At 37.4% G+C, this 19,864-nt stretch overlaps 1 protein-coding gene across 1 annotated transcript in view; it reads right to left on the bottom strand.

Moving 5' to 3' along the window:
* USH1C (Usher syndrome 1C (autosomal recessive, severe)) overlaps window positions 1–19,643 on the bottom strand; it is a gene marked incomplete at its 3' end in the record, with an annotated part of 35,435 nt that extends 15,792 nt beyond the window's left edge. The window contains exons 1-14 of the mRNA XM_008938848.1: window positions 19,575–19,643; window positions 19,206–19,273; window positions 17,136–17,279; window positions 16,511–16,649; window positions 8,680–8,788; window positions 8,551–8,575; window positions 7,782–7,839; window positions 6,926–7,020; window positions 5,596–5,680; window positions 5,120–5,179; window positions 4,781–4,837; window positions 2,833–2,975; window positions 2,194–2,259; window positions 1,024–1,148 (exon numbers count right to left, since the gene is read on the bottom strand). Of these exons, the coding sequence (XP_008937096.1) occupies window positions 1,024–1,148; window positions 2,194–2,259; window positions 2,833–2,975; window positions 4,781–4,837; window positions 5,120–5,179; window positions 5,596–5,680; window positions 6,926–7,020; window positions 7,782–7,839; window positions 8,551–8,575; window positions 8,680–8,788; window positions 16,511–16,649; window positions 17,136–17,279; window positions 19,206–19,273; window positions 19,575–19,643 (1,243 nt within the window). The remainder of the gene's footprint in view (window positions 1–1,023; window positions 1,149–2,193; window positions 2,260–2,832; window positions 2,976–4,780; window positions 4,838–5,119; window positions 5,180–5,595; window positions 5,681–6,925; window positions 7,021–7,781; window positions 7,840–8,550; window positions 8,576–8,679; window positions 8,789–16,510; window positions 16,650–17,135; window positions 17,280–19,205; window positions 19,274–19,574) is intronic.
* Between the last annotated feature and the right edge of the window lie 221 nt (window positions 19,644–19,864).

Here is a 19,864-nt window from a genome sequence, read left to right as displayed (position 1 = left end):
CCTGCTGAAAGATGAGGGAAAAGATCTTTGCGGTTTTCTGAAAACTAATCATTGAATTAAATTTCTTCCACACCAAAACTAGGGATTCCACATCTTTTTTTAATTAGAAGCAAGCAGATGAAAATACTCAAAACCATAATGTCCATCCTCCATAACACACTGATCTGAAGCAGGGTAGATGGAAAAAAGGTAACAATACAAATAGTATAATGTGCATTACTTTAATCCAAATGAGACTGCAAATCTAGTACTAATTTTCTACCTTCAAACACTCCACCTCTCAAGAACTCTTCAAATGTAAAATTGTTAAATTACTTGCTGATACAATTTATGCAGAAAGCTCAAAACTAATTCCAAATCAAGGAAGAAACACTTGTCTCCCTTTCTTCATACTTTCATTTCAAAAGTAACCAAAAACTGTAACAAAATGCCCATAAACCCTAAAATATTACGTATCACTACAAGTAAATCAGTTAATTATAAGTAAAATACAAATGAAAATATTACTGTATCTTCTTCACTGAGATGAAAGCACTTACATGCATATAACTTAGCATTTGAATACCAGCTTCTCCAGATGGACGTAAAAACAATCACATGACAAAGAATGCACCATTCCACTGGGGAATACAGTGGAACCTGGTACAAGTCTATTAATGCAAGAACTCTCTGTGAAAACGCTGACAGGCAGAACACTGAATAGAAGCAACATGGAAAACAATGCACTAAACCCTCGAGCTAAAGGGGTTGATACTTGAGGCAATTTTTCAGTTTTATTTTTTTTTCCTTTTCCCCTCTGCTGCTCATTGCTAAAAGCAGTGACTGAGTGGATGCAGATATTGCCAGCTGCGTACCTGGTAACCAAGAGCTCTTAAATTAATCATATTCTTCCAGTCTTCTGAAAATAACCAACTCATAGCTAGCCTGACCTGGACACAAACCAGTGAGAGATTCCAAACAGCTCAGTGACATGCCTGAAACAAATACTTTCTCCTAGGAAGCAGGTTGGAATCAATTACTTACTTTTGTGTTTGGAACGAGGGGCAGAGTGCACTTCTGCCGTTACAGTTTTTAGAGATTTAGGAGGTTCTTTAGGACCCCAGTCTTCTTCCCACTCCTTTTTAAATTTCTCTTCCTCTGCTGTTATCCTATAGGAAAGAAATACAGCTAGAAGTTCCAGGTATAAGAACAAAACCATCAATACAAATTCATTACCATCAGTGTTCAGTATATTTGTTTTTTTCTCTTTAATATAAAACATTATTTAGAAGGGAAATTAATTACTAGGATAAACCCAGCATGTTATGCTAACTAACTTTAAAGTTTCAAATGCAAAACAACACTTAAGTTACATTTGTAGTACTGACTTTATTATGATACAATCTTTGAATGGGTTTAGTCCTAGAATCATTTTTAAAACCAGAACAAACTATGATAATACAAATCAGATTTCCCAAATAAAATAGGTTACAAAACTTCCTGCTTTCAGTGCCACAGTTTTAATTTAATTAACTCTTTACTTGAAGCAAAAGCCTACTTAAAGCTTAGGGGGACTGAAATTTCTGCTCAAGACAACTAGTATCGCATCGTCCTTATTTTATTATAAATCTACATAGCTCTTGCTTTCAGAACTACCTGAAAGACTGGAAAGGCTATTAAATCCCATGCTGTGTACACTCTTGCAAATTGTGAACAGACTACCTGTATTTTGTTTTTTAAAATTATAAGCCAAGTGGGTATGTCATCAAGCTCACACCTGTACACATATTTCTCCAACTCTTTAGTCATTTTCTGTTTCTTCCCTGATAACATTTCCTTGCAGTATTTTTTTTTTTCCTGTTAGAATTAAATGTAGTGGTTCAGTGATGGAGTAAAAAAGTTATGAGAAGCAGAACTTCCTTAATCTGAAGTTTCTCTACACATTTATAACATTTTAAAAATAAGCACTTGACTACAATGTCACATTGAATTTATTATCACAACTCTCATGTTTTGCAAGTGCTGATTTCCAGATGAGTTTCCTACTCCGTAACTGTGGTGTACTTAGGCATATGCATTGGACCCTATATTTAACTGAACAGAAATACTACACAATTATTTTCTGAAAAGAACATGCAGAATGTTTTCAGCCAGATCTAATATATAAGGGCATTTTTTCAGGCAGCATATTGCCTGTGTAAGGTTTTTACTTACTGCTCTATTTCTCTGCGATATCTTTCTTCTTCCTCTGCAGCCTTCTGGGAAATCTCCAGTTTTCTTCTGTAATAAGAGGAATTAGGACACCATGATAAAACCAGTATTTTCTGAGTAAGAACTCACACAAAGTGTGTAAGCATACAGTTAGTAGAAGATACAGATAGCAAATACATATGTATTGCAGGAAAATGCTCTGTTTTAAAAGTGATCTTTAAGATACCAAGGGTTCAGTATACTTTTATAGAAACCCTGAAGACCTTCATGACCCTCTAAATAGTAATGGCATATCATTTGTTTAACTTTGGAAGTCACTATCTCCTTAAGAGACAGTTCCATAGTGTGTTTACCAGAAGAGCATACAATTTGTAACTGTCCTGCTAAAACTAAATGATGAGGGAAGGGCATCAGGAAAATAATTAACATCACACTGAACCATAGAGATATGACAGTCAGGAAACAAAGTGACCCTTCTATTCAAGAAGTGTTTGAATGATATCAGCTTTGAAAAACCCAGAACATTATTAAGAGCACCATAGGATAAGGATTTAGTTGGTAATCTTTTCACAGTTTCTCCTGTATTCCATAACCTTCCCAAATTCAAGCTAAATTTCCCACTGTCCTGTAAGTAGTCCTTACAATCTCTCTTTCTCTTGCTGTTCTTTGATGATTTTGTTAGTCTCCAGTGCAAGTCGCTTCTGATGCAATAACTCCTGACGCTCCTGCTCACGGAGTCGTGCCTCCCTCTGCCTTTCTTCTTCAGGCATGAACAGCTCCTTCCCCTGCAACCAGAACCACCACCCACATCAGCTGGGAAAGTCTCACCAACACAGTTCTAGAAAATAATTCAAACCCGATTAAGTACTAGCACATCTGCCACCTCCTCACATTTTTTCAGAGAAATGCTTTCTGAAAGACCTTGAAAGATCAGACCACTTTAATTCCAAACACTCCAGTTTCAGTCTCAAAGCTACGATGCACTGAACACCTCAGAAGAGGCCTGCAACCACTAAAGCCAGTAATAACCGTGTAAAGGTCACGCCAAAGACATGCTCAGTAGGTCACCCAGAACAGAACTCCACATGACACTTTCTCGACAGCTGAGCAATGCAGTGCTAGAGAACAGCACACTGAGTGAATCCCAGTGTGGAGGACAACTGCACAGTTACAGCTGGACTGCTGTAGAAACACATCAACATTCAAGGAAACCACATACAGGGAATGTACATTGCCAAAAGGTCACACAGTTGAGATATTTCCATTGTGTTTATTCCTGCTTCATTTGCTTTACAGCTAAGATACCAGCAGTATTTCCTATTCAAGACAGATATTTTCATGGTGTTATTTGTGGAACACTTCGGTAACGTTTATCTAATTTTCATTACTGAAATGAAAATCCCATATTCATTAGGAAGGGAGGATTTTCCATGCCTCTTAAGAATCAAAGTAAACAGCTCAAGCAAAACCAGGCAGTGAAGAATGCCTCTGCACCATGGTCTTTGCTGACTGAAGTACAGGAGTAGAGAAGCTGTTTCCTTTTGCAATCTCTTCTCCAGCACAAAGGTGTGCACTGAGGAAAGGAGAGACATGCAAGGTCAAGCAGGGTGGAGCAGAAGAGTTCCATAGCAACAATTCACCATTTCAAGGATGCAACCTCAGTGGTATATGCTGAAACAGATCCCATCTTTTCTAACAGTAACACATCTGGGAGTTCAGACTAAGTCCTTAGAATGTTCATTTCCTGGAGCTCAATCAACTAGTTTGGAGCATTTGTTTAAACAACATCTACAATGCCTTTGGACAATGGCATCTTTTGTTACTGTAAGAGTAGTTTAATTAAACCATGAATTCCTTAATATAGCTACAGAGTATACATGAGTCCTTAGGAAGTAGCTGAGATGGTTTTTTTAAATCTTGTTTTCCCTATTTAATTCAGTTGCAAGGCAATTAGAAACTACTATCTTTGATTAGTCTACAGAACTTGAGCATCCTCTCGTATAACACTACACATTTTACTGTAAGAAGGATTAAAACAGTAAAAACATGAAACCTTTTATTGAAAGTCACACTGAAGTCAGTGGGAAGATTGGATTAATTTCAGCTGGCTCTAGATAAGGCCCCAAAGGCCTATAGTAGTTGTAGTAAAAAGAGGAACTAAAAAAATGGATATTTTTCATTGTGTTGTTACACTAGTGAGATCAGATAAACAGTTACACAAGGAATTAATTTGGAATAAGACTAAAACATCAGCTATTCATGATTAAAAATTAACTGAGATCCAATTCAACTTTTATGTTTCAGCAGCAACTGTTAGAACAGAAGCTCTCAAACATAAGAAACCATTATGATAAAAGTTAATTGCCATTCCTTGTCAAGGGAACCATTTTGCAGCAGCCCACAATCAAGCTCTTTTATCTCAGATCAATGACATAATCAAAAGTCACTCACCACCACCCTGGTTTGACAGAATTTAGTGGTACAGACATTACAAGGAAACACAGCTTTACTTCTTATCTATATTTTTACCATTTATTTGCCAACACAATAATTCTAACAAGTGTTCTGCATTTATGAATATACTACTTACTGCGCCTGCTACCACAGAGATAGTCAAAGTATGACTACTTTTAAGCACTCTGACAGCCTGCAAATTAAAACAAAACAAAAAATCACTCTGAATTAAGTGATAAAAGGCATGTACATATAGAATGAAAGATGCTGATTGTCCAGGCTGGAATTTCCAGAAGATCCACCTGAACTAAACAGGGTGGTAGATACTGAAATCTCCAGATTCCCATCTTTAACTCTTTGGCTAAGTAGCCCAGTATCAAAATATTATTTTTTTTTTTTGCAGCCAGGAAAATCAGACAGATGATTAATAAGTTGACAATTATGAATTCAGGGAATACAGAGGACTTGATCTTACCTCTTTATGATCCACATTAGAAAAATCCACTCCATTGACCTCAACAATCTGATCACCAACCTAAAAGAGATAGTCCAAATTTTAGTACAGCTGCTACATTAGTACATACATTAAATGCAAACAGAAAGATACACTTTCTAACAGTCTTAATACAATAAACATAGGTGCTGGCAGAGTACAAAGGAAACAGACTGGAAACTGCCCACATTTGCACATCCTCCTGTATTAGCATTTCCTGCTGCCACTGTTTGAGACCAAATACTGAGCTTGAAGGACTACAGGTCTGAGCCAGGAGGGCATTTGTCATGTTCTCAAAACTTCCAAAACTAGCTTCATCTGTAATGTAACCACAAGTTATTTCTTTCACATTAAAAAAGACCCCCACAGCTAGTGGCCTTACAGTGATCTGTAATCCCTGAAGTAGCAAACAGCAAAAGATTTCTTGTGGTACCTACTTTGGAAGGCAGCATACTTACCTCTAAGCCCACCTCTGCTGAAAGAGAACCCGGCTTCACGTTGCTGATAAAAATGCCTGGTTTTTGTGTTGGACCACTGGAAATACTGGCACAATATAAAACCCAAATGTTTATAAGATAATGTTTACAGAACAGTGTAATACAGTGAGAAGTCTTAGTTTTGTTCACATAATTTATTTCCAATTAAATAATATTTTTGTGGTATTGGCCTACCCTGAAACAAACACTGAAATTTGCTAGTGTACACACAGTGGTTTATCATCCTACTTTTCTGTCCTTTACACCACAAAGCTTTGATTCAAGAAAAAGCTAAAAGAAAAATATTCAAGCCTCTTGATTTTCCCTTTGATGTTGAAACTCACATAGTATACTCACCTACACTGTCTAAGGAACTGGGACACTAAGGACTTTCAAAGGTAAGCAAGCAACACAATGAAGAACTAGTATTTCCTTGTCCATTTACTCACTTAACCATGGTACAGTACATGTATAAATCAGTGCTGTTTTTCAAGATGATGTATTAAAAGCAAGAAGGACGTTTCAACCATGGCCAACATCTTGCCTGGAAGCTTTAAGCTGCAGTCTGAGCTGGGCCCAAACAGCAATGTTTCTTTTAGCTAATATATCTAGGAAGTGATGTTGAACCACCCCTCCAGGTTTGTAAATATTATTTTAAACAAACCTTTATATCTTCCAAATAACATGGAAGAAAACCTATGCTTTAGAAAATATTCTGTGCAGTTCCATCGTGATAGCTTCAACTCTATATTCCCAAATATAGAATGAATCCTACAATACCCCTTTTATCCCAAAACCTGCACAGCTAGCTGCAGGAGTTAAGAGTCTGAGAAACATCTGTTCATATTGCTAAACATCTTGCTAATTCAACATTACCTTTGGGAATTGGATATATCTGTGTGATGGCTTCTCCGTTCTGAAAAGGTTCACAAAAAGGAGTCTAATTTCAGGGACTGAACCTGACACTGGGCAGTACTGGAACTTGCTTTGTTACAGAGCACCATTTTCAATTCTTTTAAAATGTAAAAGCATTTATAAATTCCACTTCCACAACAACTTGTATTATGTTACTTTCAGCCTGCTCTTACTTTGAAAGGATGTTTTTTTGGTTTCACATAAGAACTTATAACACAGGTATCTATGCTTTGTCTAAAAATAATTAACATGTTCCACAGATTCCTCCTATTGCAGTTGGTCTTCCTGATCCAGCATGGACCTCCATTTTCCTGATATCATATCAATAAAGGCTGGAAATAACTGCCTTGGATGTCTCTCTTAAACCACTGACATTAAATAAGAAACATGTACACACCTGCATCCCATGCCTTTTGTACCAATCAAGCTAATGAAGACTTTCTTCTCTTTATTGTCTCTCCCTCCAGAAGAAGCAAGGCCAGCAACACTGCCCTTTCCTTCCTGTAGGGAGACCAAAAAAATACTGCAGCTGTTACTCTGTGTTGAACTTGTATCAAGTCTACTACAAAACTTTATAAAGCCAGGATCAAGCTCTGCCAACATCAAGATAAGATTCCTCCAAGGTCCTACTGGAGATTAATGTGAAGTACAATAATTTCAGTGGAGCTGCATGGCTGAGATGAGAGACTGAACTTATCTTTCTGTTTGAAGAAGATTAACTAGTCAAACTTTGTCTTCAGAAAAGGATGAAGGAAAATTAGAGGAAAGTGATATGGCAAAATAATCACTTAGATATTCCCTGACAAAAGACCTGGAAGAAACACATGATAGTGCTTACTATTTAACTAGATCTTTCTTCCTGAAAGCAAAAACCCAGTAATTGTGGTCTCTCTTTTCACTGCTGCAACCCAAAGAAGTCACTTGCATTCATGCCTGTCATTCTTGACTACAATAGTAGCTAAGCCAGGCCAAATCATCTGCTGAAGATTTATACAGAACTATAGCCTGATAAGCTAATAAGCTCAAGCAATATAAAGTACCAATTAATGAGCAAAAGGTATTTCATTTGTTCCTGCCTAATGATTCTAGAATAATTTCATATCACAGAAGATGTTTCTCCCAGAACATTTGTAACAAGATATCACATGATAGAAATACATAAAATATCTTCTGTGATAAGGTCAGAGGAGAATGTGTTTCAGAACCATTGCAGGCTTCCCAGAAGACATCTTAATAAAACATTGTTCTCTTACCCCAGAGTCTGACACGAACTGGTCCACATATTGCCATTTGAGGGGTTCATTTGGTGAACTGCAAGGAAGAAGTAATTTAAAATAATGAGGACAAAATAAATATGAATGCATTCAAGAAGCTACTTTGGAATGTGGCCTCCTATTTTGCATCCACAAGCTCCTTTGCACACCACTCACAACTGGTTTATTTTTCAGTAGTTTAAAATCAAACATCAAACAAGCATATCATTATTTAGGCTAGTAAAGCTGGTCAAACAAAACCGAGAAAACCTCAAGTGCAACAATTCTGGGAAACCAAGAAAAACTATGAAAACAATCATAACAACCTGAACAGTTTGTATAAATGCCTTCACAGAGAGACAACTGCCATTCTTCACATTTCTAAAATACTCTAAAGTTCCAACTTTTCAACAAAAATTGGAAGAGGACAATAACGTCAAATTTTTCTAAGCTCTGAAGCAGTTGTCCAATGTGATGCACACAGAGAAGCAGTGGAGCTGTTAAGCTTGGTGCACTGACAATGACATTTCCAGCTAATATCCATGAATGATGAAACAGAAATTGGCTCATTTAAGGATGCAGTTGGCGTAAAAAGTTAGATTCATCAGCCAAGACATCGCCTATTTATCACAAAGGATGAATCACAAAGTTTTAGTTAGCTACAGAGATGCACATTTTCAAATATACAGATAAACAGAGGTTCTTCAGATATTGAAGAGGCTGTGTGAAAATGAAGACTCTAATTTGTTTTCAAATTAAATATCATTACCTTTTGACAGGTATCATGCCAACATCTGGAAAAGAAAAATACTCTGTTAAGTTACACTTTGTACAGAGCACCAGCAATCTATTACTAGCAACCTTCAGTGAATCAGGTGGTTTTTAAACTGTTACTTACGTCTTACTTTTATGGACACTATCTTCTTTGTACGAATCAGGTTTATGACTTCCTCGTGTGTGCAGGATGAAATCGAGTACCCGTTTATATGGACTATCTCATCACCAACCTCAGAAATGAAAGGGAGAAGGAAAAATAAATTGTGGATTAACATTAAAAGGTTTTTAACCTGGCAATCATTTTGATACAAAGGTTTCATAAGGTTGAGTCTGGAATACTTTTTGAATTTCAGGTAATGTCCGGATCATGTTTACGTGTATTTGTTTGAACTTAATATTTAACATCAAAAGCGCAGATTAATGGCTAAATAATGATTTTATAAATAATACCTAGCCTTAACACATCAGACTTTTACTCCACAATTTACCTTAAATGTAAATGGCCACATTTCAAATCAAATAATGGGGAGTTATTTTCTTCCTTCATACTTCAGCACTTTAAGTTTGCTTTTACCACATGTTCTCTGGGATACCTTCTTAACTATTTTGATCACTAGAAAACTAATATTGGTCTTACTACCTTGCCTGACTCTGGATTCAGAACACTGCATTATTTTAATGGAATTTATCTTGATTTCAGAGGCATTCTCGGATTAATTACAGTAGTCATGCACTAGCATAATGAGTGCTTATTCTAGAGTGCAGTAGCTTAAGTCCTCTTGGATCATCTACAGAAGTTATAAAATTGCATGCTGCTTGTGACATTTTCAAGTGTTTCACAGCAGCAACCCACCATACACTACGGTTGAAAAGATGGTACCATCACCCTACCCAAGGCCCTTTGGCTGTGGCATTCTCTGTTGTGTGAGAAAAAAGTGAGAAAACTTGAGACAAACACAGAAGGAAGGTCCCACCATACAGAAGGCAAGTCAATCACTTTTTCCTAAACTTACACAGGCCTCCATGTGTCTCCAAATATATACATACTGGGGCTCCAGGGGTGCCAGGGAGCACAGTCAGCTACAGAACACACCAAGAACATGCACTCTGAATAGCAGAGATGGTATTAGTGTTATTCCCAAGGCAAATTTAAATGAGGGGGACTTGACTAAAAGGAGCAGTAATTTGCACTCTGTCCTCCACCCTAGAGGACTGGCTCTGGGTTTCTGTACAGATACAGGCCCTCTGATTATCTTCCAAACCCGTGTGCCTTTTGTTTCAAACAGGGTATACAATGGACTGGAAAGCAACTGGAATTTTCTATACAGGTTTCACCTGCTGTACAGGAAAAGTTATAGGGATTTACTAGCAGGAAAAAAAATATAAAAACCAACCCCAAACCACCAAACAAAAAAAAACCCCAACGACAAAACCAAACAGGCCTTCAAGAGAAAAAACAGTACTAGATAACCAAGTATTTACTAGTGTGAAAGACATCCCTCATTGCCAGCATGTGCTACCTGCCTCGAAACAGTTCACTGTTGTTCTGAACAAATCACAGAAAAACATATCACAAAACTCTCATGAAGGAACTAGAGCAGAAATACAAAACCAACTGCACTATCCTCCAGCATCTTTACAGTGGTATACTGCACCAGAAAGAAGTAACATATCTGGAAGCAAAAGGCTGTAGAAGCAAGTCTATGAGACATATTTGATTTATCTCCAAGACTCACTGTCTGATGCAAAACCCAGGCCAGCTTTACAAAGAAACTACATACCTCCTAGTACATACATTAAGTATAAAGACCATTCTCTAGCACTGTATGTGACCTGCTTTCCTGGAAACACCCCAGCACGCCCTGAACTGCACAGGAACTGATCGAGAATGATCTCTGGCATAGACCAAAGGCCACACTAGGGACCACACTAACATTTGTCAGCACCCCAAGAATATTTCCTGGCCATGTTCAGTTTACTAGTGTAGAACACACAGGGTGGCATAAGCTTTCAGCTGCCTCTATAAAATTTCAAATCTTATTTATCAGAAAACACAAAAGAACTAATAGAACTCAAGTTTTTTTGGTGAAAAAAAAAAAAAAAAAAGGCAGTACATCACTGGAAAGGTTTTATTTCAAAAGGTTTCCCTTCCTTTAGCATAAATACACATTTGATTATGATATGATGACCAGACTAGAGATTTCCAGGTTTCTATGAACTCTGCCTAATGATCCCCTCAGCTAGATATTCTAAGTAGGAACTGGTGACAGAGACATTACTATTTCATTTAAAGTTGTATCTTATTAGCTGCTCAAGATTACAGCCCTGGCTAGAGTATGATAAGCAAAGACTTTTACCTGACATGAACCTCGTGACGTGGCTGTGTGAAAATTAGTGCATACGCTCTCCTAAGTTAACCCTCTGCAGAGTAGGATATAGAATGATTACCAGGAAACAGCTTTAACAACAAACCATTGACAATACCCTCTTATACCTCTGTACTTCTATCTCTGCAAGAACAAAGCCAAATACTTTGGCTTTGCCTTACTGCTCTCCAGCAGTGTTTCTTAGAAACTACTGGGAATATTTATTAACGTAAAACGTATTGAAATGCCACCCCGAGAGTTGGCAGGACTTTTCTCATTAACAGAATAAGATTTTGTTCTTAATCAATGAAACTTTGTGTGCCTCCTCACCAATATATCTGCTTTCATGGCAGCATTATTCCTAGTTAATGATTGCCTAATACATTCTAGTTAATGACTCAAGTTTCAAGCTGCCAAATTTTAGTGTATCCACTGTTTACTCCATTAAGCAAGTTTAATGGTAAGATCTGTGCCTGAGAAAGTTGCAGAAGTCATTGTCTAGATCACTAAGCATTAGCTTCTTTTTATCTTGGTCCCATTTTTAGGGAAAAAATGGGCAGAGCTGGAGACTCCTCTGGCACTGCACAGCTCAACACCAGAAGCCTATACTTGCACCACTACATTTATGTGAGATGAGGAAATGGAAGCAGCAATTCCTCAGTGTGGCCTGTGTCTTTGAGACCGTCACATTAACACACAGGGACAGGTCTACCCTTGGATACAAGACACTGGGCATGCCAGTGCTTTCTGCCTTTCTTCATATGTAATAAATATTGTCGAGTCTTCCTACTGAAAACAGCAAACCAGGAAAACACCTGCTTATCTTCTTTCACTTCTTTCATAAACTTTTCTACTTCTTCTGTAAAATGTCACATGCTCTGCAATAGCACACAAAGATGAACAACACTGCCACTATACCAGTGTAGCTCATGTAGTGCCTTTTCCTCTCCACTGAACTGACAGGATTTTTATCTGACACGACACAGCATCAGAGGATTAGAAAAGCAAAGAAAATGCCAGATGTGACTGTCCTGCAGAACAGAATACACTTGCAGAGGCAGGTGGGGACCGTGGTCCGCAGCCCCTAGCCAGCGGGACTGCTGCTCCACCTGCTGGACACCCAAAAAGCTCACCCAGGGCAACGGCCTCTGCAATTAGCAGCACTCCTAAAAGCTTGGTTGTCTTCATTTAAGCCAGTCAGACTTTTAATGTGGCCCTTAACCGCGGAAACAGGTCAGAATTGAAGGATTTTGAACATACAACCTGTGGTAGAAATGCAGAATTAGGGGAGGAAAAGCACACGGGGCCTGCAGTTTAGTGCTGCATCCCTGCCAGCTCTCGCTATGACAGAACACTCAAACAACTTGTTCAAATGTTCAAAACCACATCCACCCACCCACCCCACAGGCCTGGCAGCCACAGCATTGCACTGCTCTTTGCCCTGATAAATTCTAAGCTAGTTCCCCACCCTAACACTTTGGTCCAGAGCTGTTCCACTGCCCTCAGCACTTAGGAAATAGAACACGCTTTTAGGCTTGGGATTAACATCAGCAATGTGACTGTGCTGCCAAGCAGCAAAGTGGCTCAGAGGTAAGTCAGGCTCGTGGCACTGTGCAGAGAGACTCAACATCCTCTACAAACCATACAGACCATCGGACTATTTCAGACTCTGTTGGTTATGGTATCTCAGAAATGGTAGGAAAGCTAGTGACCTCTGCTTTCCACAAGAAGGCTGAGTTCCTCAATAGTAAAATGTTCAAAGAGTATCTTCCATTCCCATCTCAGGCCTCTCTTTGAACTACTCACTTGTAAAAACACCACAGGTTTGCATATAATTTAACATCAAGTATGCAATGTTGACCTCATTTCATCTACCTAGACTTTTCTGTTGATCTTACATATTTGTTGTTTGTGGTGTTTGTTTTTAGTTTAGTTCAAGATCCCTCCTTTCCTTTCATCTTCCACATCACATGGGCTGTAAGAGACCCTGGAGCCTGGGTTTGCACAAACCCAGGTTTCTAAAAGAGTGATCTAACCTCCTGTTATTAACTGCAATGCCGTAACACACAGAAGTATCCCAGCTTTAGGGCTGCAAATTGCAGTGCTGTTTGTGAGTCTCCATATAGCTTCTGTATCAGCAGCAGTGTTGCTCTAAGGATGTCATCATGCACTAAGCAAGTCATATCTGGTAGCATTACATCATCTCCCTGAGAGGCACACACTTGTAATATTACAAATGCAGACAAGAGCATATTTTATTTTTTCCTGCCACGTGGCAATGAGCTTTTACTATATAGATTTTTTTAATACTTCTCTGCTGAGCTTCAGAAATTAAATTAAAAGACAGTCTAGTTCTCTTCACTAATCCTACTGACATTTCTATTACTGACAGGCAATATGTGACTGACGGTGCTTTAGAAATACCCCAGTCTAGGCTGAACTAAGGAGACATAGGCATGTAATAAACTGCTTCTCTTTAGGACACTTGAGCAGCTTTTCCCTCAAAAAAAGTATCCATACACAGAAAAAGTTAACAGTTTTTTTCATATATTTTCCTACTCTTGCTCTGGTATTACTGTATACCAACCTTCTGAAACAGAAGCAGCAGAAATAAAAGTCTGCAGGATTGAGCAAAGTAGAACAGTAACAATTACCTTGTTATTGTGTATCACTGTTTTCCTTTCCCTATCAAACGGGGAGATGACAGACCTTCAAAAGAAAAGCTCCAAACCTAATTTTTCCCAATGCCTAATATTTGTAGCTTCTAACAGAAAAAATGTAATATTTAGTGCCTCCAGGAAATTAAAGTGTTGTGGGTTTTTTTTGTTTGTTTGTTTGTTTTTTGTTTTTTTAATAACATGGTTGTTTCAAATGTCTCATTTTGTATACTTCTTATACTTTCCTCATTCATATCAATCTGTGTCTTTGTATTCAGCAGAACTCCAAAGGACTTAAGCATGAGAAAAGAGAGGGGTAAAAAAAAAATTAAGTACATTTCCTCATGAAAGGACAAAACACTGGCCTCCTAGAGAAACTGTAGTTAAACAGTCAAAAATACAAATGCCTCAGTGAGCCTTCATGATTGATTGTTCAGTAATTTTAATGTCACCTGGAAACTACCTGAAGAAGAAATCATGCAATATGAATGGATTTTTTTTTTTTTAAAAAAGCAGCAGGACGTAAAACTGATGGTATAATAGAAGATCATTATACCTTTCTCAGATAACATTTTTTTGATAGAAAATGTGTAGAGATTCAGTTAAATAAAGCAGGTGGGTGAAATTTCAGAAGCAGCTGGCTCTACTGTGAGACAGCAATTTAGAACAATGGGCTGCCTGTCAGCTCTTGTTATTCAGAGGGGTTCAGAAAGCCCCCAGTGCCACCTATTATGAAGGCACTTCAGGCTGATCTTTAACATCCCATATCAGAAAACTGAAGTCAGATGGTTACATGAACCACAAAGCACCAGCTGTTCATATTAATACACATAATCTAACCCTAGCAAATTCAGAGTCAGTCTCAAGCACATTTCCCCCTTACTGTCCCTATTTTGTCTGCCAAATTCTAACCACATTCCGAGTTGCAGTACAATTTGTACAAGATCCTTTACAACCCCATTCAGTGTCACCCATGTAGTACAATGGCCTCAGCTACATAAAACCAATAGGGCCTTTTTGTGTACTGAGAAAAAAACTAAAGCTGACATCCTTAGTGTAGCACAACTAAGCCATAGCTCCTTATCTGTTGATTGTGTCAAAACATTAGTCTGAAACAAGCAGAGAAGCAGAGCTGGAGCACAGCAGCACAGGATTGAGATGAATCTATCAGCATGGCAGTGTAAGACTAGCTATTAAGTCCTTCATTACTCAGCATCATTAAAGCTTTCCAGTATGTCCCAGACATTTTCAAAAGCCATGTAAGTGACTAGTCTTTGCCTTTTTCTCAGTTTTCTAGCAGTGGAGGAAGGAAGCAGCTGGAATTTCTCTACTGACCACAATCCAGGAGCAACTCTCCTGTCTACACTTGCCATTCTCACTGTGTACTGATGTGCATAAGGAACACACACTTTTGTCGTGCACCCTCGGGAAGATGCATCAAAGGCCTTTCCTGGAGTTATCCACTGACAAACCCCATGCTTAAAAGTAGGCCACTAGCACATCCAGCAGAGTGTTTGTGGTGTCCTATGCCACACTCTAAATTCTAACTAAATACACAATTTATGGGTGCGTATTCCCTGAATTTGTGGCTTTATTCTAAAAGAGCTTTTAAAACCATCAAGGGAGCCTGTCATGTGCCTGTCCAGAACAGGCTGCCAGAAGCTGGGACCAATTCAACGTTGATTCTCAATTGGTGAATGGGATAGATAGGTATGAATGTGAAAACAAAAGGGCACGTGCATGTATGCAGGCAGGAACATGTACTTAAATTTTAGAATGCACTCAGCATGAGTCATGCTAACATGGCACCCTAACTGTGAGTGCCTTACCAACACTTGGGTTGGTTTTTTTTAATCTAAGAGTCATGAGGTTATCCTGGAGCATAGGTACAAAACACTTGTTTAATTAAACACTACAATGAACCATGCCAGTCTAATGTGGTTTGTACTAGCATTAAATATAATCCTTAAGCATCAATACTTTCAGCACCTATTCAGTTGACAAATTGAAATTTGCCAGGTGTATCAGCCTCTCTACTCAGAAACACAGACATGTAATACAAGTTATCAGCTTTGAAATCACAGAAAGATGCAGACATTTGCCATAGCAATTCTTTACTTCTCCCTTCAGTGTAATATATATGAACAAGAAATAACACATTTAAAAAACAAACAAACAAAAACAAACAAACAAAACAAAAAACCACACAAAAAAAAAACACAAACCACCCAGAACTTCATTAATGCAAACTGCATAAGCACTGATAGAGGAAAAAAGTGTTTCTATACATAATTATTTTTGCCAACGTGGTTACAGTTCACTGAGTGTGAAATTCTATGCAGTACAAAAGATACTGCAAATGGTTAAAAATATGTTAATTCTTTTCTGTACTTCCACTGCATAAAACAAAACCCCCAATTTATACATTAGGTTCAAAGAAACACTTCATAAAACAAATTATATCTGTGCAAGGTGGAATTAACATTTTTAATATTTATATGCTCTGTTATTCATTTAATCAATTAAATGTAAACATTTAATCAATCAATTTAAACAATTTGGCAACTTAAAATGCTCTTCCACAGACTAGTTAGAAATCTTTATTTCCTTCTGCTTACATCTAATTGTTGCTACTCATGTAAATATAAACACTGTAGAAAGCCCTTTTATCTTCAAACATTATCATTCCCCAAACAAAAATAAAATGCTGACATGTCATTAAAGATGGTGAAAAGAACTTCAATAGGATTGGTATAGCAGTATTTACTATGACATTTACATGTATTTTATTAATTTTATTACAAGTGACAAAAAGCACTTTAGCAACAGCTATTTCTACATATTAAAGCACAATTCTTACTGCCCATTCCCCTAATAATGTAGCAAAAGGCTTCTGGCAGCACAGCAGCCATGAATATAATTTTCTTACCTGAAGTCCAACATTGTCTGCCTGTCCTCCTTTAACTAACTGGGAGATGAAGAGGCCACAGCTAAATTCCACTCCACCTCTCACACTTATTCCAAGTCCTTCAGGATGCAAACGATCCAATCTCACCTCCTTCAGCTTCCTGCAAAAATGGAAGATGCCTGACTGTTCAGCTGCACAATACTTTGTAGAAACAATGTTTCATAACAAAGTTACACATTTTTCTATTATAACATTTAGGCATGAAAAAAAAGCAAGTTGACTGATGCTTGGATGGATGTGCATTAGCCAAAGTCATCAAGTATTTTCCATAATCCTCTCACAATCACTGAAGCTGTCTGCTTCTAAAGGGCTAGAGCTAGATGAAGTTTAATTAAATGCAGGAAAAATGAGAAAAGTCTGTTTCAACTGGGAAAGGAATTGGGTTTGACTCTGTTACCCTGTTTTCAACATATTAATTTATTTGGCAACCCATTTCAGGTAGCTCAAAACTGTATTTCTAGCCAATATAGCAAAAGTAAAGTAGTTATGCCCAGCTTCACACAGGTCACCCATTTTTTACTTTATCTGAAAACTCAGTATTTCCTGCTTGTATTTAAATTAGCTGCATTGTTCTGTGCTCTCTTACCTTGATCTTTTGGGTGTAAGCTGATCATATTCCACCTGGTGTTTTAACGGGATAAGTGGGCGGATAGCATCAAATAGAGGCAACCTGCTTGGTTCATTAATGACAAGTTTGAGGTCCCCCACAAGCACTGGGAGATTCATAGATCTGAGAAAACACAGTGAGAAAACAGGCACACAACATAAAACATCATTTAATAACTTGCTGGATATGTGGCTTCAATGTTTGCATGTCCCTTCAACCTAGTAAAAATAGATATGTATGTAGATGTTGGCTTAAACAAAGCAAAACAGCCTCTGAGAAAGCAGGTATTCTGTAAGCAAAGAGGAACAACAACTACCTGTTTCAAAACAACAGGATATCTCTATATATTGCCTTTACCTTTTAACATCACACACATCACTTCTATGGATGACACTTTTAATTTCAGAGTCTCCAAAAGATTTATGGAACCATTTTAACTAGCTTTCTAGCTCAAATATACCTACCTACTAGATTTTTGTCACCTTCCTAGTTAGGAAACATTTTAAGTGATTTATGCTACAACCTCCTTCCTCTCCTGAACTTATGAGACTCAAAAAAACCCATGACCCTCAGTAGCTGCAGCAAAGACTTGGTTTAAGTTTTAAAGTTTTTAAGTCAAAACTGAAGGGCCATCAACTAATAAACAAAATCTACAGAAGTTAAACTGCTGTGAATACCACTTTTATGAGAGCTGTCCAAAGCAGCCTCCCTGATATTGTCAGTGCTGAAGTAGTTAGAGGTCTAGGAAATGTACCTTTTTTCCCAGGTGCAAGAGTGGAAGAGGTCCCTAAGTTTCAGTGGAGCTACTCCTACACAAAACCCAGTCAAAGAGTCTATACTATTTGCTGTTAAAATTGCTCTTAAAATTTTCATTTCCTGGAATACAATTTTTCTGAGGCATGTGAAGTGAAAATACAACTCAGGAATGGGATTAGAAGTCAAATGCTTTTGAAAATACTACTCCCAGTGAATCTGACATTAAATGTTAACTCCAACAACAACTGCACGTTTTACCCTGTAAAATGTATTCATAACATATTCAAAAAAAAGGAAAATGTATTCATAATGTATGCAAAAACAGTAATATATCATCAACATATGTTCACAAAGATATTGGAAATTTTGCTCAAGTCATTGCAATTTTGGCAACAGAAGAAAAGTTACTATATTCATTGTTAATTTTGTAACTGCAAGAAGATTTTAAATAATTCAGAGCTACTGAATTAACCAGCTTCCCAAACAACAGGCCTTATGAATGGAAAAGCAATTAGACAGACCCGAGTGAAACTGAATCAGATATGCAGCTGAATACACCCATAACTATAGCTCAGTGCAAACATCAGGTGGAAACGTCTACATTTCACTCAGCAGAAAAGCTATTGACTAAGATATGAATGGGAACAGGATCTATCAAAGCCACGTGTATATGATGAGTGGAAAATGCATTCTTATCTTGTTCAAAAAAACAATGGATCAGAGGCTGATCCCATTTGCAATGGTACAGGTCCTAAGCAACTGTGGTTTAAATCAGTTCAGCAAAAGGACTGGTAATAGGCCTATCACCTTACCATTTTTTTCCCCCATCACGTTATAAGCCACAGTTGTTAAACATGCCAAACAGACTTAATTCTTTTCAGCTTTCAGATAAAACTTAAATTTTTGAAAAGCAAATTCAATTAAAACCTCTGTTCCAAGTAAGCAAGCATTATTTAAAAATATTAATGAATTTTATTAATGCTTTCTGTTTTCTAAGAACTATTTTATTATCCTGGTGCTTTTTTCCACCCCCAACACAAATCCACCAAATTCTTTTTCCAAAACTGCCAAATCATGAAACAAGAAGAATTTTATGGGTGATTACAGACATGCTCCTTTCCTGTCTGCACCCTATGCTCTAGAAGTATAAGACTTCACTAAACAGGATCAAAACTATTACTTCAACTACTTTTCTATTAGCATATAGAAAGACTTAAAGTATTGACTATTCACTCTTTACACTTAAAAACATTACTAAAATTCTACACAAACATATATAAAGCTAGATCTTACTCGTGGTACATCCGCAGCACATCATAGAGGTAATCTTTCTCTGCTTCATTGTCAATTAGCAGATTAACCTGAAAACCCAATGACATTATTATAAACATCTGATTAAATAGCCACAAATGTTCAATATATACAGGGCTTTCACAGATTCTTAACCCTTAAAGATTTCAACACAGAAAGACTTTTTTTTTTTTTTTTTAAGATAAACACAATTTTTGTAACAGAGCATTGCCTCATAATGTGAAACTTAAACCAAGACTTTCTAAAAATAGTATTACAACAACTGGACAAGGTGGTAAATGCTGATACATTCTGTATGCTAGATTTCCCCCCAGTGGTAATATTATTATAATAATGTTGTATTTGCCTTACCTGATAATCACTGTACTGCTGAATAAATGTTTTCAGAAACCTTTTTGGCCATTCATTAACATAACACATGCTGTCACAGATGAAAACACCACACTGAGATTATTATAATCTATGTTCTGTCTTCCAAACCACTGATTTCAGGATCTCACTTATAACATTATGCAAACTGCTACACTCCTGTTCCTCTTTGCTCCAGCTCTTAACTGATAGAACTTGCTGATTATTCTTTCCTCCCTCACTAATAGTGTGTTGACTTAAACCAGTGTCATGTTACTACGCCTGCTCTTGGA

Source organism: Merops nubicus, unplaced genomic scaffold (assembly GCF_000691845.1).
Source record: "Merops nubicus isolate BGI_N331 unplaced genomic scaffold, ASM69184v1 scaffold25154, whole genome shotgun sequence".
In the NCBI taxonomy this organism is placed as follows: domain Eukaryota; kingdom Metazoa; phylum Chordata; class Aves; order Coraciiformes; family Meropidae; genus Merops; species Merops nubicus.
The sequence above is the reverse complement of the archived record's forward strand: the minus strand, read 5'-3'. Positions and strand labels throughout refer to the sequence as shown.